Genomic DNA, 17,610 nt, shown 5'->3' with positions numbered 1-17,610 from the left:
TCTGGACCGCCAATCCATGACCGGATTGTGTTTTCTCATCCAGGGAAGGCCTAAGACGATAGGAGCAGGCAGACCCTCCAAGACGTAGCATGACAGGAACTCTTCTTCTTCTTCTGAAGATTCCCTATGCGCAAGTTCTCATTATGTGCGACTTGGATCAAACTCTTCTGGCTGAGAGGAACAGAGTCAATAGCTCATATAGGAATGGATCTCACTAGCGATCTACCGATGATCAGATCATAGGTCTTAGCAAAGTGAGAATCCACCAAACTGACTCCAGCTCCAAAATCCACAAGAACAGGAATAGTCTCAGTTTTACCACCTACCACGATTTCCGCAGAAATGGTAAACGGAGATGTAAAAGTGGAGGAAATGTCCACACCCTGGTGGTCTTCCTCCACACGACCAGAGGAATGTGGCTTTTGTGATGGAGTACCAGTTTTGGTGTGAGATGGACAGAGTTTAACCCCTTAGTGACAGAGCCAATTTGGTACTTAATGACCGAGCCAATTTTTACAATTCTGACCACTGTCCCTTTATGAGGTTATAACTCTGGAACGCTTTAATGGATCCTGATTCTGAGAATGTTTTTTCGTGACATATCGTACTTCATGTTAGTGGCAACTGGCAACATTTCTTCAATGTTAATTTGCGATTAGTTATGAAAAAAGCGGAAATATGGCAAAAAAAATTAAAATTTTGCAATTTTCAAACTTTGAATTTTTATGCCCTTAAATCAGAGAGATATGTCACAAAAAATAGTAAATAAAAGTAACATTTCCCACATGTCTACTTTACATCAGCACAATTTTGGAAACAACATTTTTTTTCTTAGGAAGTTGTAAGGGTTAAAAGTTGACCAGTGATTTCTCATTTTTACAACAAAATTTACAAAACAATTTTTTTTAGGGATCACCTCACATTTAAAGTCACTTTGAGGGGTGTACATGACAGAAAATACCCAAACTTGACACCATTCTAAAAACTGCACCCATCAAGGTGCTCAAAACCACATTCAAGAAGTTTATTAACCCTTTACGTGCTTCACAGCAACTGAAACAATGTGGAAAGAAAAAATGAACATTTAACTTTTTTTGCAAACATTTTAGTCAGAACCAATTTTTTTTATTTTTACAAGGGTAAAAAGAGAAAATAAACCACAAAATTTGTTGTGCAAGTTCTCCTGAATACGCGGATACCCCATATGTGGGGGTAAACCACTGTTTGGGCGCACCACAGAGCTCGGAAGGGAAGGAGCGCCATTTGACTTTTTCAATGCAGAATTGGCTGGAATTGAGATCGGACGCCATGTTGCGTTTGGAGAGCCCCTAATGTGCCTAAACAGTGGAAACCCCCCACAAGTGACACCATTTTAGAAACTAGACCCATTAAGGAACTTATCTAGATGTGTGGTGAGCACTTTAAACCCCCAGGTGCTTCACAGAAGTTTATAATGTAGAGCCTTGAAAATAAAAAATCGCATTTTTTCTACAAAAATGATCTTTTCGCCCCAAAATTTTTATTTTCACAAGGGTAACAGGAGAAGTTAGACCCAACAGTTGTTGTGCAATTTCTCCTGAGTACGTCGATACCCCATATGTGGAGGTAAACCACTGTTTGGGCGCACCGCAGAGCTTGGAAGAGAAGGAGTTCCGCTTGACTTTTTCAATGTAGAATTGGCTGGAATTGAGATCGGACGCCATGTCACGTTTGGAGAGCCCCTAATGTGCCTAAACAGTGGAAACCCCCCACAAGTGACACCATTTTGGAAACTAGACCCCTTAAGGAACTTATCTAGATGTGTGGTGAGCACTTTGAACCCCCAAGTGCTTCACAGAAGTTTATAACGCCCGGATGTGAAAAAAAAAAATCCTTTTCTTTTCCTCAAAAATGATTTTTTAGCTCACAATTTTTTTTTTCTCAAGGGTAACAGTAGAAATTGGACCCCAAAATGTGTTGCCAGTTTATCCTGAGTACACTGATACCCCATATATGGGGGGGTCTACTGTTTGGGCACGCATCGGGGCTCGGAAGGGAAGTAGTGACGTTTCAAAATGCAGACTTTGATGGAATGGTCTGCGGGTGTCATGTTGCGTTTTCAGAGCCCCTTATGTACCTAAACAGTAGAAACCCCCACAAGTGACCCTATTTTGGAAACTAGACCCCCCAAGGAACTTATCTAGATATGTGGTGAGCATTTTGAACGCCCAACTGCTTCACAGAAGTTTGACGCAGAGCCGTGAAAATAAAAAAATCATTTTTTTCACCACAAAAATGATTTTTTAGCCCCTAATTTATTATTATTTTCCCAAAGGTAACAGGAGAAACTGGACCCCAAAAGTTGTTGCCCAATCAGTCCTGAGTATGCTGATACCCCATATGTGGGGGTAAACCACTGTTTGGGCGCACGGCAGAGCTCAGAAGGGAGGGAGGACCAATTGACTTTTTGAATGCAAAATTGGCTGTCGTGTTTGCAGACCCCCTGATGTACCTAAACAGTGGAAACCCCCCAATTCGAACTCCAACCCTAACCCCAACACACCCCTAATGATAATCCCAACCCAATCCATAACTCTAATCAAAACCCTAACCCCAAAACACCCCTAACCCTAATTCCTGGGTATCTTGTCTGCCCGACGAATCCATAAGAGCCAATGACCTGATACCAGAAAGTCCAAGAACAGGGACATTCTACATCCTTCCCAAAATCCACAAGTCTGGAAATCCAGGAAGACCAATTATTTCATGTGTGGGCACCTTACTGAGCAGGTATCTGGATGGGTAGAGGGTGTTCTTAAACCCCTGGTAAAGGACACACCCAGCTTCATTCAGGACACAACTGACCTATTGAATAAACTATCAGCAATAGGTCCTCTACCAGAAGGAACCATCCTGGCCACCATGGATGAGGAATCTTTGTACTCCAATATCCCACACCAGGATGGATTAAATGCCTGCAAACTCTTCCTGGAAAACACAGGGACTGATGCAGAGTCTGTGGTGAAACTTATAAAATTCATCCTCACCCACAATTACTTTGAATTTGACAAGAAGATCTATCTACAGGAGACTGGCACAGCAATGGGAAGTAAAATGGCCCCACAGTATGCAAATCTTTTCATGGTCATCCTTGAATGTGACTTTTTTGTCCTCATGTCCCATCAGGCCTATCGCCGTTACATTGATGATATTTTAATCATCTGGACGGAGTCTGAGCCACAGCTAAAGATGTTCCATGAACTGTTTAATCAATTTCATCCGACCATCAACTTGACACTCAACTACTCCTGCACTGAAATTAACTTTTTGGACACCATCATTAAGCTGCAGAACAATGAAATAGAGACATCCCTGTATCAGAAGCCAATCGACGGTCCAACATACCTTAAATGGGACAGTTCCCATCCAAAACACATAAAAACTCTATAGTCTACAGCTAAGCCATCAGATACAATCGTATATGTTCCAACCCAATGGACAGGGATGAACACCTTGGTCGCCTCAGAAAGACCTTTTTGAATCAGGGCTACCATCCAAGAACAATTCAAAACCAAATTACGAGAACCACCAGAATATCAAGGAATCACCTGCTACATTACAAAGCTAAAGAAGAAAATAACCGGGTGCCTCTAGTAGTCACCTACAATCCAAATCTGGAGGTGCTAAGGGGAGCTGCACGGAAATTACAACCTTTACTACATAAAGATGCCCGCTTACAATACATTTTCCCAGACCCCCCACTACTGTGGTTTACGCAGCCCCCAAATCTAAGAAGCATCATTGTCAGAAGCTCCCTGTCCTCTCCAACAGCTGCAGGTACCTTTCCTTGCAACCAGAAAAAATGTAAAACCTTCCATTTATAATGACCACGGACAAGATAAAGATCACAACTCACATCAGGACTACAAGATCCCAGGTACTTTCAGCTGCGTCACTTCTAATGTGGTGTACCTAATTATATGTACTAAATGTCCAACTGGGGGTCTGTATGTGGGGGAGACAGGGCAAAAACTGAGAAGAAGGATGAACTCTCATCGCCACACAATAAGAGAAAAAAGAATGGATCTACCTGTGGCAATACATTTCTGTATGTCTGATCATAACATTATGGACATGAAATTACTGATATTAAAATTTAGCTTCAAATCTCAGAGAGACAGAAGAGTCTGGGAATATAAACTGATGACGACTGGTGACAGTCTCAGTGCAGGTATGAATGTGTCGCATGGATTTATGTATTTTTACATCAATTAAGGAATTTGCTCCTCAGACCTTTGGGGTCATCGTAATAGAACCAGACCCCAATCAGAGGACAATAAAACACTCCTTATCTAAGAACTGGCCCAATATTTATGGGCATAACTGTTTATCACTCATGGTGATTCTGCTTCATGTCACCTATCTTATCCATGTTTTTTTTTCTGTGCCATGTTGTGCATAAATATGTGATTATCCAGAATTTCTTTTATTCTTAGCCTGATGAAGAGACGTATGTAGTCTCGAAAGCTGCAATTTGTCACCATCTTTTCAGTTAGCCATTAAAAGGTATCAACCACTAAGGACTCTCAATTCTACATATTTTTCTTTCCAGCCAGCAAGAGACAGACATTAACTCTTGCTGGACCAAAAGGAAAATAAACAACATTTAAATATCAGCAGAACCCGAACTGCTGTGAAGCTAATGCCTTAATGATTCGTGACAGCACGGCTCTGACTTCAGGGGCATGGCTGTGACTTCAGAGGTATGGCTGTGACTTCAGAGGTATTGCTGTGACTTCAGAGGTATGGCTGTGACTTCAGGGGCATGGCTGTGACTTCAGAGGTATTGCTGTGACTTCAGGGGCATGGCTGTGACTTCAGGGGCATGGCTGTGAATACAGAGGTATTGCTGTGACTTCAGAGGTATGGCTGTGACTTCAGAGGTATGGCTGTGACTTCAGGGGCATGGCTGTGACTTTAGGGGTATGGCTGTGACTTCAGAGGTATGGCTTTGGCTTCAGGGGCATGGCTGTGACTTCAGAGGTATGGCTGTGACTTCAGGGGCATGGCTGTGACTTTAGGGGTATGGCTGTGACTTCAGGGGCATGGCTTTGGCTTCAGGGGCATGGCTGTGACTTCAGAGGTATGGCTGTGGCTTCAGGGGCATGGCTGTGACTTTAGGGGTATGGCTGTGACTTCAGGGGTATGGCTGTGACTTCAGAGGCATGGCTGTGACTTCAGGGGCATGGCTGTGACTTCAGGGGCATGGCTGTGACTTCAGAGGTATGGCTGTGGCTTCAGGGGCATGGCTGTGGCTTCAGGGGTATGGCTGTGACTTCAGAGGTATGGCTGTGGCTTCAGGGGCATGGCTGTGACTTCAGGGGCATGGCTGTGACTTCAGGGGTATGGCTGTGACTTCAGGGGCATGGCTGTGACTTCAGGGGCATGGCTGTGACTTCAGGGGTATGGCTGTGACTTCAGGGGCATGGCTGTGGTTTCAGGGGCATGGCTGTGACTTCAGGGGTATGGCTGTGACTTCAGGGGCATGGCTGTGGCTTCAGGGGCATGGCTGTGACTTCAGAGGTATGGCTGTGACTTCAAGGGTATGGCTGTGGATCCAGGGGTATAGCTGTGACTTCAGGGGTATGGCTGTGACTTCAGAGGTATGGCTGTGACTTCAGGGGCATGGCTGTGACTTCAGGGGCATGGCTGTGACTTCAGGGGCATGGCTGTGACTTCAGGGGTATGGCTGTGGCTTCAGGGGCATGGCCGTGACTTCAGAGGTATGGCTGTGGCTTCAGGGGCATGGCTGTGACTTCAGAGGTATGGCTGTGACTTCAGGGGCATGGCTGTGACTTCAGAGGTATGGCTGTGACTTGAGATGTATGGTTTTGGCTTCAGGTGTATGGCTGTGGCTTCAGGGGTATGTCATTTTCTTTATGAGAATAGTTATGCTTTCAGGAGTATGGCCTTGTTGTGAGGGGAATGATTTCTATATACATGGCTGGATTCCAGCTATAGACACAGATAGATGATAAATATAGTGAGACTATGGATTCTTTACTGTATAAGCAGTGGTTAAAGACACAAATCTCAAGGCAAGTTATACATATAAATTAATCATAAAAGGGGTGTTTTTAACCATCACTATGTGTATACCAGATGGACAATGTGACGGACAACTCGGAAATTACAATCATGGAAAAAAGCAAAAAAAATAAACGAAACAGTGTCCAATAAATTGCTATATAGTAATATTTATTAAAGGATATGCAACAACATGGGGTAGAGCAGGGAACAAAATACCAAATAAAGGGCACTGTAAAAATGTTACCTCTGGTCACTTATGTTGGATGATGGGACTACTGCTCCCATCAACGTACACCTGGTGCCGCTAATAACAGTGAGAGCAAGAGCGGCTTATGGGAGTATTCATCACCCGCCGCCTGTGCAGTAAATAAATAATTTTAAAAAAAACAATTTTGACAACCAGGCAAGATAAAGCAGACAGCTGAGGGCTGGTATTCTCAAGCTGGTAAGGGGCTAAGAATATTGGCCCACCGTCCTAAAAATAGCAGCCCGCAGCCACGAAGAAAAGGTACATCTATCAGATACACCTTTTCTGGTGCTTTGCCCCGCTCTTCCCACTTGCCCTTTAGCGGTGGCAAGTGGGGTTCATATTTGTGGGGTTTATGTTACCTTTGAATTGTCAGGTGACGTCAAACCCACCGCTTAGTAATGGACAGGCATCTATAAGACCCCTATCAATTACTAATCCTATAGTTACATGGAAAATATTGACACAGCCAGAATAAATAAAGTCTTTTATTAGAAATAAGACTAAACACACTTTTACTTTTTTATTTCAAAATGAAAAACCCAGTTATTCTCACCTAACGCCTAATTCCACTGAAGCCCTTGTCTCCTGTAATAAAACTAAAATAAAAAAAACAATATCCCTCATCTATCCATTGTTCTGTCCCTCGCCGTAATCCATGTCTGGGGGATAATTAGTTTTCAACCTGAACGGTGCCAAGATGCGACCGTCCAGCTGAGAACCACTGGTGAATGAGCTGCTGTGGCTGTGATATCATTGAGGTTACTGCCGGTCACTGAGGCTATATTCCCAGCTGAATAATACCTATATAGAAAAGAAATACCACAATAATATAGAATAAAAAAGACTAAGAATACATATTACTAATATATTACCCAAAAGAATATATTCAAAGCCAAAATTTCATAAAATGTAAATTTTATTTAAAATAAAAATGCCAGACCACAGTTACACACATATATTCTTTATCAGAAATGTATTAAAACAAAAAATATAAATATATGTAAAATTGATGGACAAGAAAACCTATTTTTACATTTGATATACACAATAAATAAAAGAAAATCCAAATGTGGCAGGGGACAGGGAATAACAGACTGTATGGCACTTAAATGTATATACAAAATCCTGTTATCAGAATGTGCAGAAGCACCGGCAGTATAGCAATGCAATATGTGAATATAAATATTCAAGTACATACACATATGTATATATATACACCCATATGAGCACACCAGTGAGTGTGCATAAATATAAATAAGTGAAAAAAGCTAGTGCTTAAAAAATGAAAAACTGCTACAGGTATATAAATACAATAATAAATGAATCACCAATAAATGAATAAATAATGTGCAAAATATGCAAAAATAAATATTAAAATATATGTGCAAACATATTGCCAATTAATAAAACTGTGATGACTGTAAGCAAAAAATCCAAACCAGTGCACAAAAAATCAATCTAAAATAACAACCACCAGCTAAGGTGTGCTACACTGAATGAAATATTTACTACTGCCGTTTGTAATGAAGGTAAATTTGTACCAACCAGTCTGAGATTCAAGCTGTCCCCCGCACACAACACTCCAACGCGCGTTTCGCTTCCGCTTCGTCAGGGAGTGATGTGGCAGGGGTCAGTGAATCTAATATAGGGGAATATCAGCTGGAAGAAATTGTTATAATCAGCAGACGTCATTGTACATGACGCCGCTACTCACGAATGCAGCCGCCATCACCGCCAGGCGGAAGTCCGAAGTCACGTGACCGAGTGCGTCAAAAGACACAGTCAGACACGCACCAACAGACAACCATCCAAACAGCGAGGCGGGCGCATGCGCAGTGCGGCGTACGGCGTCGCTGTAGCCATATGCAAGAAGGGCAAATAACCGCTGATAATATAGAAGTAAGGGCATGTAAATTTCTATGCAAATAATAATACAAAAATCACAAGATATAATGAAACAGACAAATACTTCTGTGTATAAAAATATATATAGCATATGATACATTTTGTATCAAGATGAATCGTATGGATGGTCTGTGAGGAGATACGTAAAATACCTGAACACAGACCCTTTGACAATTTGAAAAAAGAACAGAGGCAAGCTTTGGATGAGTTGAACAAATTATGTGGAGTTATATTTAAACCTTCTGATAAAGGAGGAAATGTTGTTGTCTGGCCATCTAATCTATATGAGAAGGAAGCAGGTAGACAATTAACTGATCCCCAATGTTATCAGCGATTATCTAATGACCCCACTTTACAATATCAGAAAGATTTATTTAGTATCCTGGATCAGGCTTTAAATGATGGCATTATACCTAAAAAGACTTGGGAGGGTTTGAGAATAGAATTACCATCAGTATCAACATTTTATCTTTGCTATAGCATTGCTATACTGCCGGTGCTTCTGCACATTCTGATAACAGGATTTTGTATATACATTTAAGTGCCATACAGTCTGTTATTCCCTGTCCCCTGCCACATTTGGATTTTCTTTTATTTATTGTGTATATCAAATGTAAAAATAGGTTTTCTTGTCCATCAATTTTACATATATTTATATTTTTTGTTTTAATACATTTCTGATAAAGAATATATGTGTGTAACTGTGGTCTGGCATTTTTATTTTAAATAAAATTTACATTTTATGAAATTTTGGCTTTGAATATATTCTTTTGGGTAATATATTCCCAGCTGGGCTGAACTGCTGTGACCTCATTGAGATCACCGCTACCACAGTGACAAAAAGTCTCACGGTGCAGAGGCGAGGAAAAGGAAAAAAGGTGAAGTGTTTAGTTTTATTTCTAATAAAGGACTATATTCTGGCTGTGTCTTTATTTATCATGTAACTATAGGACTAGTAATGGAGAGATGTCTTATAGACGTCTCTCCATTACGAAGCCTTGGGCTTAATGTCACCGGACAATACAAAGGTGACATCAACCCCACTTGCCACTGCTACAGGGCAAATGGGAAGAGCTGGGGAAAGCACCAGAATTGGCACATCTAATAGATGTGCCTTGTCTGGGCGCCTGCTGGCTGCTGTTTTTAGGCTGTGGGGCCAATATCAATGGCCCCTTATCAGCCTGAAAATACCAGCCCTTGGGTGTCTGCTTTAGCAAGGCTGGTTGCAAAAAATAGGGGGGACCCCATGCCGGGTTTTTTTAAATTATTTATTTAAATAATTAAAAACTCAGCCTGGGGACTCCTCGATTCTTTTTAACAATCCTTGCTGAAGCTGACAGCTGAGGGTTGGGCCCCACAGCTGGCAGTTTTGTCTGGCTGGTTATTAAAAATACTGGTTAACCCACGCTGTTTTTTTATAATTTAGAGTGCAGGAGCTGGCTGATGAATACTCCCATCAGCCAGCACCTCCCCAGTAGTCCCATCAGCCAACACCTGTGTGATCGGAAATAAACTTTTTACCTCTGATCACAGCAGCTGTCTGTCCAGCAGTGGTGATTTTACCACCGATCAGAAGCAGTGTGTGCCGTGCTGTCATGCGCATGACGGCGCGACAAACACCCGATGTTCAGGGGGCTGAACCCGAACAGTAACACAGATTTCCTGATGAAGTCCATGTTGGGTGTCTGTACTGGAGCAGTAGATGATCGCTACAGACGCAGAACTTTACTGTTCTGGTTTGTCCTTTTCTAGCCTTTTCAACTTAGAGAAGTTTTCCAGTAAACAACTAAACCCATAGACACGAATGAGTTGGTGGTCTGGCATGCGTGCTGCTGCTACATTCTTGCAGGGGTAAAGGTGTCAGTTCTGCTGATTGTTTCTGGTCCCAGCGGTCAGACCCTCACAGGCCGATACGTTGTCACTTATACTATGAGAGCTGATATTTTGTATATCGAAGACTCACACATGTCCATCTCTTCTCCAGCTTTCTCTGATCTGACATTGACAAACACCTCTCAGACCGGCCTGCACTGTGACTCCCCCACCTGGTACCCGAAACCCACCGTCAGCTGGCTGAACATCACGTCCGCGACTAACATCACCAACTCCTCCGTCACCGGCTATGTGGACGGGCTCAACGGCGTGGTGGAGGTGGTCTCTGATTTCAATGGAGTAGAGAAAAACATTCAGTACAGATGTGTGATCAATAACAGCCTAGCTCGTGCCGAGGGGGATGCCATACTCACAGGTGGGTAGCAATGACATCACAGCTGTATAGTGTATAAATGGTGACATCACACTTCTGCAGTATTGGAATAATTAAATTAATGATGATGACATCACAGATGGTTCAATTCTGAATGGTGACACATAGGTCGCTAAGAATAATGGTATCATACACATCCTGAGTGAGTGGGGCTGATGTGTAATATGTGACTGATGACATCACAGGTGTATAGTATATGAATGGTGACATCAGAGGAGAGTAATATGTGACTGATGACATCACAGGTGTATAGTATATGAATGGTGACATCAGAGGAGAGTAATATGTGACTGATGACATCACAGGTGTATAGTATATGAATGGTGACATCAGAGGAGTGTAATATGTGACTGACATCACAGGTGTATAGTATATGAATGGTGACATCACAGGAGAGTAATATGTGACTGATGACATCACAGGTGTATAGTATATGAATGGTGACATCACAGGAGAGTAATATGTGACTGATGACATCACAGGCGTATAGTATATGAATGGTGACATCACAGGAGAGTAATATGTGACTGATGACATCACAGGCGTATAGTATATGAATGGTGACATCATAGGAGTGTAATATGTGACTGATGACATCACAGGCGTATAGTATATGAATGGTGACATCAGAGGAGTGTAATATGTGACTGATGACATCACAGGCGTATAGTATATGAATGGTGACATCAGAGGAGTGTAATATGTGACTGATGACATCACAGGCGTATAGTATATGAATGGTGACATCATAGGAGTGTAATATGTGACTGATGACATCACAGGTGTATAGTATATGAATGGTGACATCAGAGGAGTGTAATATGTGACTGATGACATCACAGGCGTATAGTATATGAATGGTGACATAAGAGGAGTGTAATATGTGACTGATGACATCACAGGCGTATAGTATATGAATGGTGACATCATAGGAGTGTAATATGTGACTGATGACATCACAGGTGTATAGTATATGAATGGTGACATCATAGGAGTGTAATATGTGACTGACATCACAGGTGTATAGTATATGAATGGTGACACCATAGGAGTGTAATATGTGACTGATGACATCACAGGCGTATAGTATATGAATGGTGACATCAGAGGAGTGTAATATGTGACTGATGACATCACAGACGTATAGTATATGAATGGTGACATCAGAGGAGTGTAATATGTGACTGACATCACAGGTGTATAGTATATGAATGGTGACATCAGAGGAGTGTAATATGTGACTGATGACATCACAGGTGTATAGTATATGAATGGTGACATCAGAGGAGTGTAATATGTGACTGACATCACAGGTGTATAGTATATGGTGACATCAGAGGAGTGTAATATGTGACTGATGACATCACAGGTGTATAGTATATGAATGGTGACATCATAGGAGTGTAATATGTGACTGATGACATCACAGGTGTATAGTATATGAATGGTGACATCAGAGGAGTGTAATATGTGACTGATGACATCACAGGCGTATAGTATATGAATGGTGACATAAGAGGAGTGTAATATGTGACTGATGACATCACAGGTGTATAGTATATGAATGGTGACATAAGAGGAGTGTAATATGTGACTGATGACATCACAGGCGTATAGTATATGAATGGTGACATCAGAGGAGTGTAATATGTGACTGATGACATCACAGGCGTATAGTATATGAATGGTGACATCATAGGAGTGTAATATGTGACTGATGACATCACAGGTGTATAGTATATGAATGGTGACATCAGAGGAGTGTAATATGTGACTGATGACATCACAGGCGTATAGTATATGAATGGTGACATAAGAGGAGTGTAATATGTGACTGATGACATCACAGGCGTATAGTATATGAATGGTGACATCATAGGAGTGTAATATGTGACTGATGACATCACAGGTGTATAGTATATGAATGGTGACATCATAGGAGTGTAATATGTGACTGACATCACAGGTGTATAGTATATGAATGGTGACACCATAGGAGTGTAATATGTGACTGATGACATCACAGGCGTATAGTATATGAATGGTGACATCAGAGGAGTGTAATATGTGACTGATGACATCACAGGCGTATAGTATATGAATGGTGACATCAGAGGAGTGTAATATGTGGCTGATGACATCACAGGCGTATAGTATATGAATGGTGACATCATAGGAGTGTAATATGTGACTGATGACATCACAGGCGTATAGTATATGAATGGTGACATCATAGGAGTGTAATATGTGACTGATGACATCACAGGTGTATAGTATATGAATGGTGACATCAGAGGAGTGTAATATGTGACTGATGACATCACAGGCGTATAGTATATGAATGGTGACATCAGAGGAGTGTAATATGTGACTGACATCACAGGTGTATAGTATATGAATGGTGACACCATAGGAGTGTAATATGTGACTGATGACTTCACAGGTGTATAGTATATGAATGGTGACATCAGAGGAGTGTAATATGTGACTGACATCACAGGTGTATAGTATATGAATGGTGACACCATAGGAGTGTAATATGTGACTGATGACTTCACAGGTGTATAGTATATGAATGGTGACATCAGAGGAGTGTAATATGTGACTGATGACATCACAGGTGTATAGTATATGAATGGTGACATCATAGGAGTGTAATATGTGACTGATGACATCACAGGTGTATAGTATATGAATGGTGACATCAGAGGAGTGTAATATGTGACTGATGACATCACAGGCGTATAGTATATGAATGGTGACATCAGAGGAGTGTAATATGTGACTGATGACATCACAGGCGTATAGTATATGAATGGTGACATCAGAGGAGTGTAATATGTGACTGATGACATCACAGGTGTATAGTATATGAATGGTGACATCATAGGAGTGTAATATGTGACTGACATCACAGGTGTATAGTATATGAATGGTGACACCATAGGAGTGTAATATGTGACTGATGACATCACAGGTGTATAGTGTATGAATGGTGACATCATAGGAGAGTAATATGTGACTGATTACATCACAGGTGTATAGTATATGAATGGTGACATCATAGGAGTGTAATATGTGACTGATGACATCACAGGTGTATAGTATATGAATGGTGACATCATAGGAGTGTAATATGTGACTGATGACATCACAGGTGTATAGTATATGAATGGTGACATCAGAGGAGTGTAATATGTGACTGATGACATCACAGGTGTATAGTGTATGAATGGTGACATCATAGGAGTGTAATATGTGACTGATGACATCACAGGCGTATAGTATATGAATGGTGACATCAGAGGAGTGTAATATGTGACTGATGACATCACAGGTGTATAGTATATGAATGGTGACATCATAGGAGTGTAATATGTGACTGACATCACAGGTGTATAGTATATGAATGGTGACACCATAGGAGTGTAATATGTGACTGATGACATCACAGGTGTATAGTGTATGAATGGTGACATCATAGGAGAGTAATATGTGACTGATTACATCACAGGTGTATAGTATATGAATGGTGACATCATAGGAGTGTAATATGTGACTGATGACATCACAGGTGTATAGTATATGAATGGTGACATCATAGGAGTGTAATATGTGACTGATGACATCACAGGTGTATAGTATATGAATGGTGACATCAGAGGAGTGTAATATGTGACTGATGACATCACAGGTGTATAGTATATGAATGGTGACATCACAGGAGTGTAATATGTGACTGATGACATCACAGGTGTATAGTATATGAATGGTGACATCAGAGGAGTGTAATATGTGACTGATGACATCACAGGTGTATAGTATATGAATGGTGACATATACATACGAAATACAGACTTGCTCAAAATGTTTTCACCTTTTGGCGTTTCACGTGAAGTCAGACACCCCTGGTTCATGGTGTGTTCCTCTGTGCACCTCGATGTCCTACAGCAATCTGGCTGGAGTAAGATTTCTGGCGTAAGGAATACCACAGCTCGTCAGAGTTAGAAGAGCCATTGTGCCCATCCCCCGCCGCATCGTGTCATACCACCCACTGCATCGTGCCATGCCACCGCCACATCGTGCCATGCCCCCGCCACATCGTGCCATGCCCCCACCGCAACCTGCCATGCCCCGCCATATCGTGTCATGCTCATCAGAGTTAGAGGAGCCATTGTTCTCATCCCCCCGCTGCATAGTGTCATGCCCCCACCGCATCGTTTCATGCCCCCGCCACATGGTGTCATGCCCCCGCCGCATCATGTCACGCCTCAGCTCCACTCAGCTTTGTCCATTTTCACTTAGCTGGGAGAAGCTGGCGAAGTCACAAAATGTGACAAATTTCTGACAACATTTTTAGACTTTTTCAAAGTAATTTACACGTAATTCTGGCAAAATTGCTTTGATGATTTTGGGCCTAAGTGACAAGTATCTTAATATTCTGCGTATTCAGCTTTGTACTCTGTCCAGACCGGCGCAGTGCGAGCTTGAGCTATGCCGAGTCTTGATGAATTGGCCCCATCATCGCGTTCTCCTCACTCTTATGTTTGGATTTTATTCACAGATTTTGGCCTGAAAACACAAACCAGTCTGCTGATCTTGAGCTCAGGCCAGACGACATCTCCTTCCCGTCTCCTCTTGTGCCTTCTTATCCTGATCTTCCATCTTGGAGCTGAGAACATGTAGGCATCGTTCATTACTAGCAGGTAAGTAGACAATCAATGTGCGGCGGTGTTCTAGATCTCTGCCCCCGAGATATGCCAGCAACCCCTTACATCAGGGCAGGGACTGGTGGGCAGCAGGGTTGGCTACACTGAGGTCTTCGGGTTCTTCTGCACTTGGAAGTGTCCACATATGTGTGAAGCTGGCACCCGCTGAAGACTGGACTCCATGTCTTGTATGTATCGGATTGTTTGGACTCAATGTACGCGAGGGTTATAGAATTGTACTAACAGTGTACTCGCTATAGGACGCTTCTGTCATATCCATAACTGGGGACACACTACGTGGGAGAGTTAAAGGGGTTCTCCAGTGAAAACAATGTATGCCTTATGTACAGGATAGGCGATGATTTATTGATTATTGAGGGTCTGACCACTGGAACCTGCACCGATCGGTGGAGTGGAGAACGTTTACAATGTAGCAGCAGTGGGCTTGCTCGTACGCCGATCCAGTCATTCCATATCGGATACAAATGTTGTGCTTAGCATTTTTTGGAAGTCCATAAAGAATAAACGTAGCAGCTTTTCGGCATCTGACCTGCCACGCCATTTTGTAACATTGAAAAAATGCCCCATTGGGAATAAAAATTCCCCATTCTGTCGATTGGTGCGTGTCCCAGTGGTCAGACCCAAACCGATTAATGAGTTGTCCCCCATCTTGGATTCACTGGAGAACCCCAATAAGGATTAGCTAGAAGGTCCTGGACCAGGGGACAGTCTGGTTAATAAATGGGAAACCCAAGTGAGAGTTCAGTAGGAGGACGCTGTAGAGTGTGTGATAGGAAGAGAGCAACAGTAGTTATAGCACAAAGCAACCATTGACAGCGGCAGAAGGGATAAGAAGATCAGTATAAAGGCAGAGGAGGACACTGGTGCTCCAGAGTACGTCCACCGAGAGGAAGATCGGCACAGCAGAGTACTGAGCCAACGAGTCCACTGGAGGAGGACCCTGAGACTGCGAGGTAGTGAGACTGGGGCAAGTGTAGCCCGGGTCCCAGAAGTGATGAAATCCTGGGCTACCAGGACTGGAGCACTAAGGTGCTGTGCTGCAGCTGGGCCAGGAAGATCGAGATACAGGAAGAATTTGGGACTATTAAAGCAGTTATGGGGGTGTTGTCAAGAGTTGAGCTGCCGCCAGTACCCACTAAGATCTGTCTCCTGTGTTCTGTACGCACCACAATCCACACTAAAGAAACGTTTGTAGACTCTGTCTCTCTTCTCGTGATGTAATTTAGAGTCTCCAAGATCATGGAAGAGATGTGTTGTCACTGATGTTTGGGGGCAGTGGGGTGTACCTTGGCCAGTGCGTCCTGTACACAGAGAACAGACCCCGCCATGGACTATACCACAGTAACTAATGCCCGTTTTATCTCCCAGGTCTCGTGCAGTCCATGGATGATGGTGCTCCACATGGTCATCTTCTCACAGACATTTCAGTGACTTCTCTTCCCACCAGTATTCACCTTCCTCCAGACTCCTGGGAGTCCTTATGGGCACATCGGCTGTAGATCTTCTCCGTTGATGTAATTTCATTGGTGTCACCATGAGGTTGTCAGGAGACATCTGACAGTACGAGAACCATCCCAAGTCCTGGAGATCAAGTCTCAGGGACATCTATCTGCTTAAGGGAAGGCTAAGTCCTCAATGCAGGTGTGAAGAGCTACATAGGACATAAGAAGAACCGGTACCTGGACAGAAGCCAGTCAGTATCCAAACCTGAGGACGGGATCCACCCCAGCGAAGCTCCGAGACATTGTACAAGTGTTCACAATTATGGATTCCTAAAGATGACAGGTAGACGTACATGACTCAGAGATATGAAGGAGCGGGTTCTTCCAGCAGCACAGAGCTTATAAGGAGACTGGTGCGTTGTGTCTCCGGTGCGAGGTCCTAGACCGGAAGTTACAGAGTGGAAGGAGCAGGGTCCCCAGCAGCACAGAGTATTTCAGGAGAGGAATGCGATGACCTTTTTCAACAAGATGCATGTCATCTCTCCCCCTCTTCTGCAGACCCCATTTCTCCATATTAATGCCTGTCCCTGAATGTGTAGAAAGCTTTTATTTTTCTATTAAGGAAACAGCAGTTATTTATTACCCATGAACCTCTCTGCTTCGTGTATCACTTACTGCAGCATTGAAATAAAATCTTATATTATACCCTTTAACTGCTGTGATTGCGTTCTGGGGGGAGACCATGGCGCATGTGTAACTTTCCCGCTATTACTGGACGGTCACAGTGTATAAGGCGTGTGCGGTGTGTAGTGCAGCACCCCAGAGTCCTGGTCGTTGCAGTACTGTGGCTCCGCCACTATGGGGAGCTATGGTGAGTCTGATGGCACTGAAGGAGTTCATCTGACCAGGTATCACAGACACCAATACATTTCACAGTCGGGCCTCCGG

The 17,610-nt window shown here is 42.7% G+C and overlaps 1 protein-coding gene across 1 annotated transcript in view; it reads left to right on the top strand.

Annotated features, from left to right (window-relative positions):
- Positions 1 to 17,367, top strand: part of VTCN1 (V-set domain containing T cell activation inhibitor 1) — a 52,611-nt gene extending 35,244 nt beyond the window's left edge. The window contains exons 4-6 of the mRNA XM_077293602.1: positions 10,209 to 10,472; positions 15,055 to 15,196; positions 16,589 to 17,367. Coding sequence (XP_077149717.1) covers positions 10,209 to 10,472; positions 15,055 to 15,176 — 386 coding nt within the window. The 3' untranslated portion in view covers positions 15,177 to 15,196; positions 16,589 to 17,367. The remainder of the gene's footprint in view (positions 1 to 10,208; positions 10,473 to 15,054; positions 15,197 to 16,588) is intronic.
- The last annotated feature ends 243 nt before the right edge of the window (positions 17,368 to 17,610 follow it).

Source organism: Ranitomeya variabilis, chromosome 3, assembly GCF_051348905.1.
Source record: "Ranitomeya variabilis isolate aRanVar5 chromosome 3, aRanVar5.hap1, whole genome shotgun sequence".
NCBI classification, from domain to species: Eukaryota; Metazoa; Chordata; class Amphibia; order Anura; family Dendrobatidae; genus Ranitomeya; species Ranitomeya variabilis.
The sequence above is the reverse complement of the archived record's forward strand: the minus strand, read 5'-3'. Positions and strand labels throughout refer to the sequence as shown.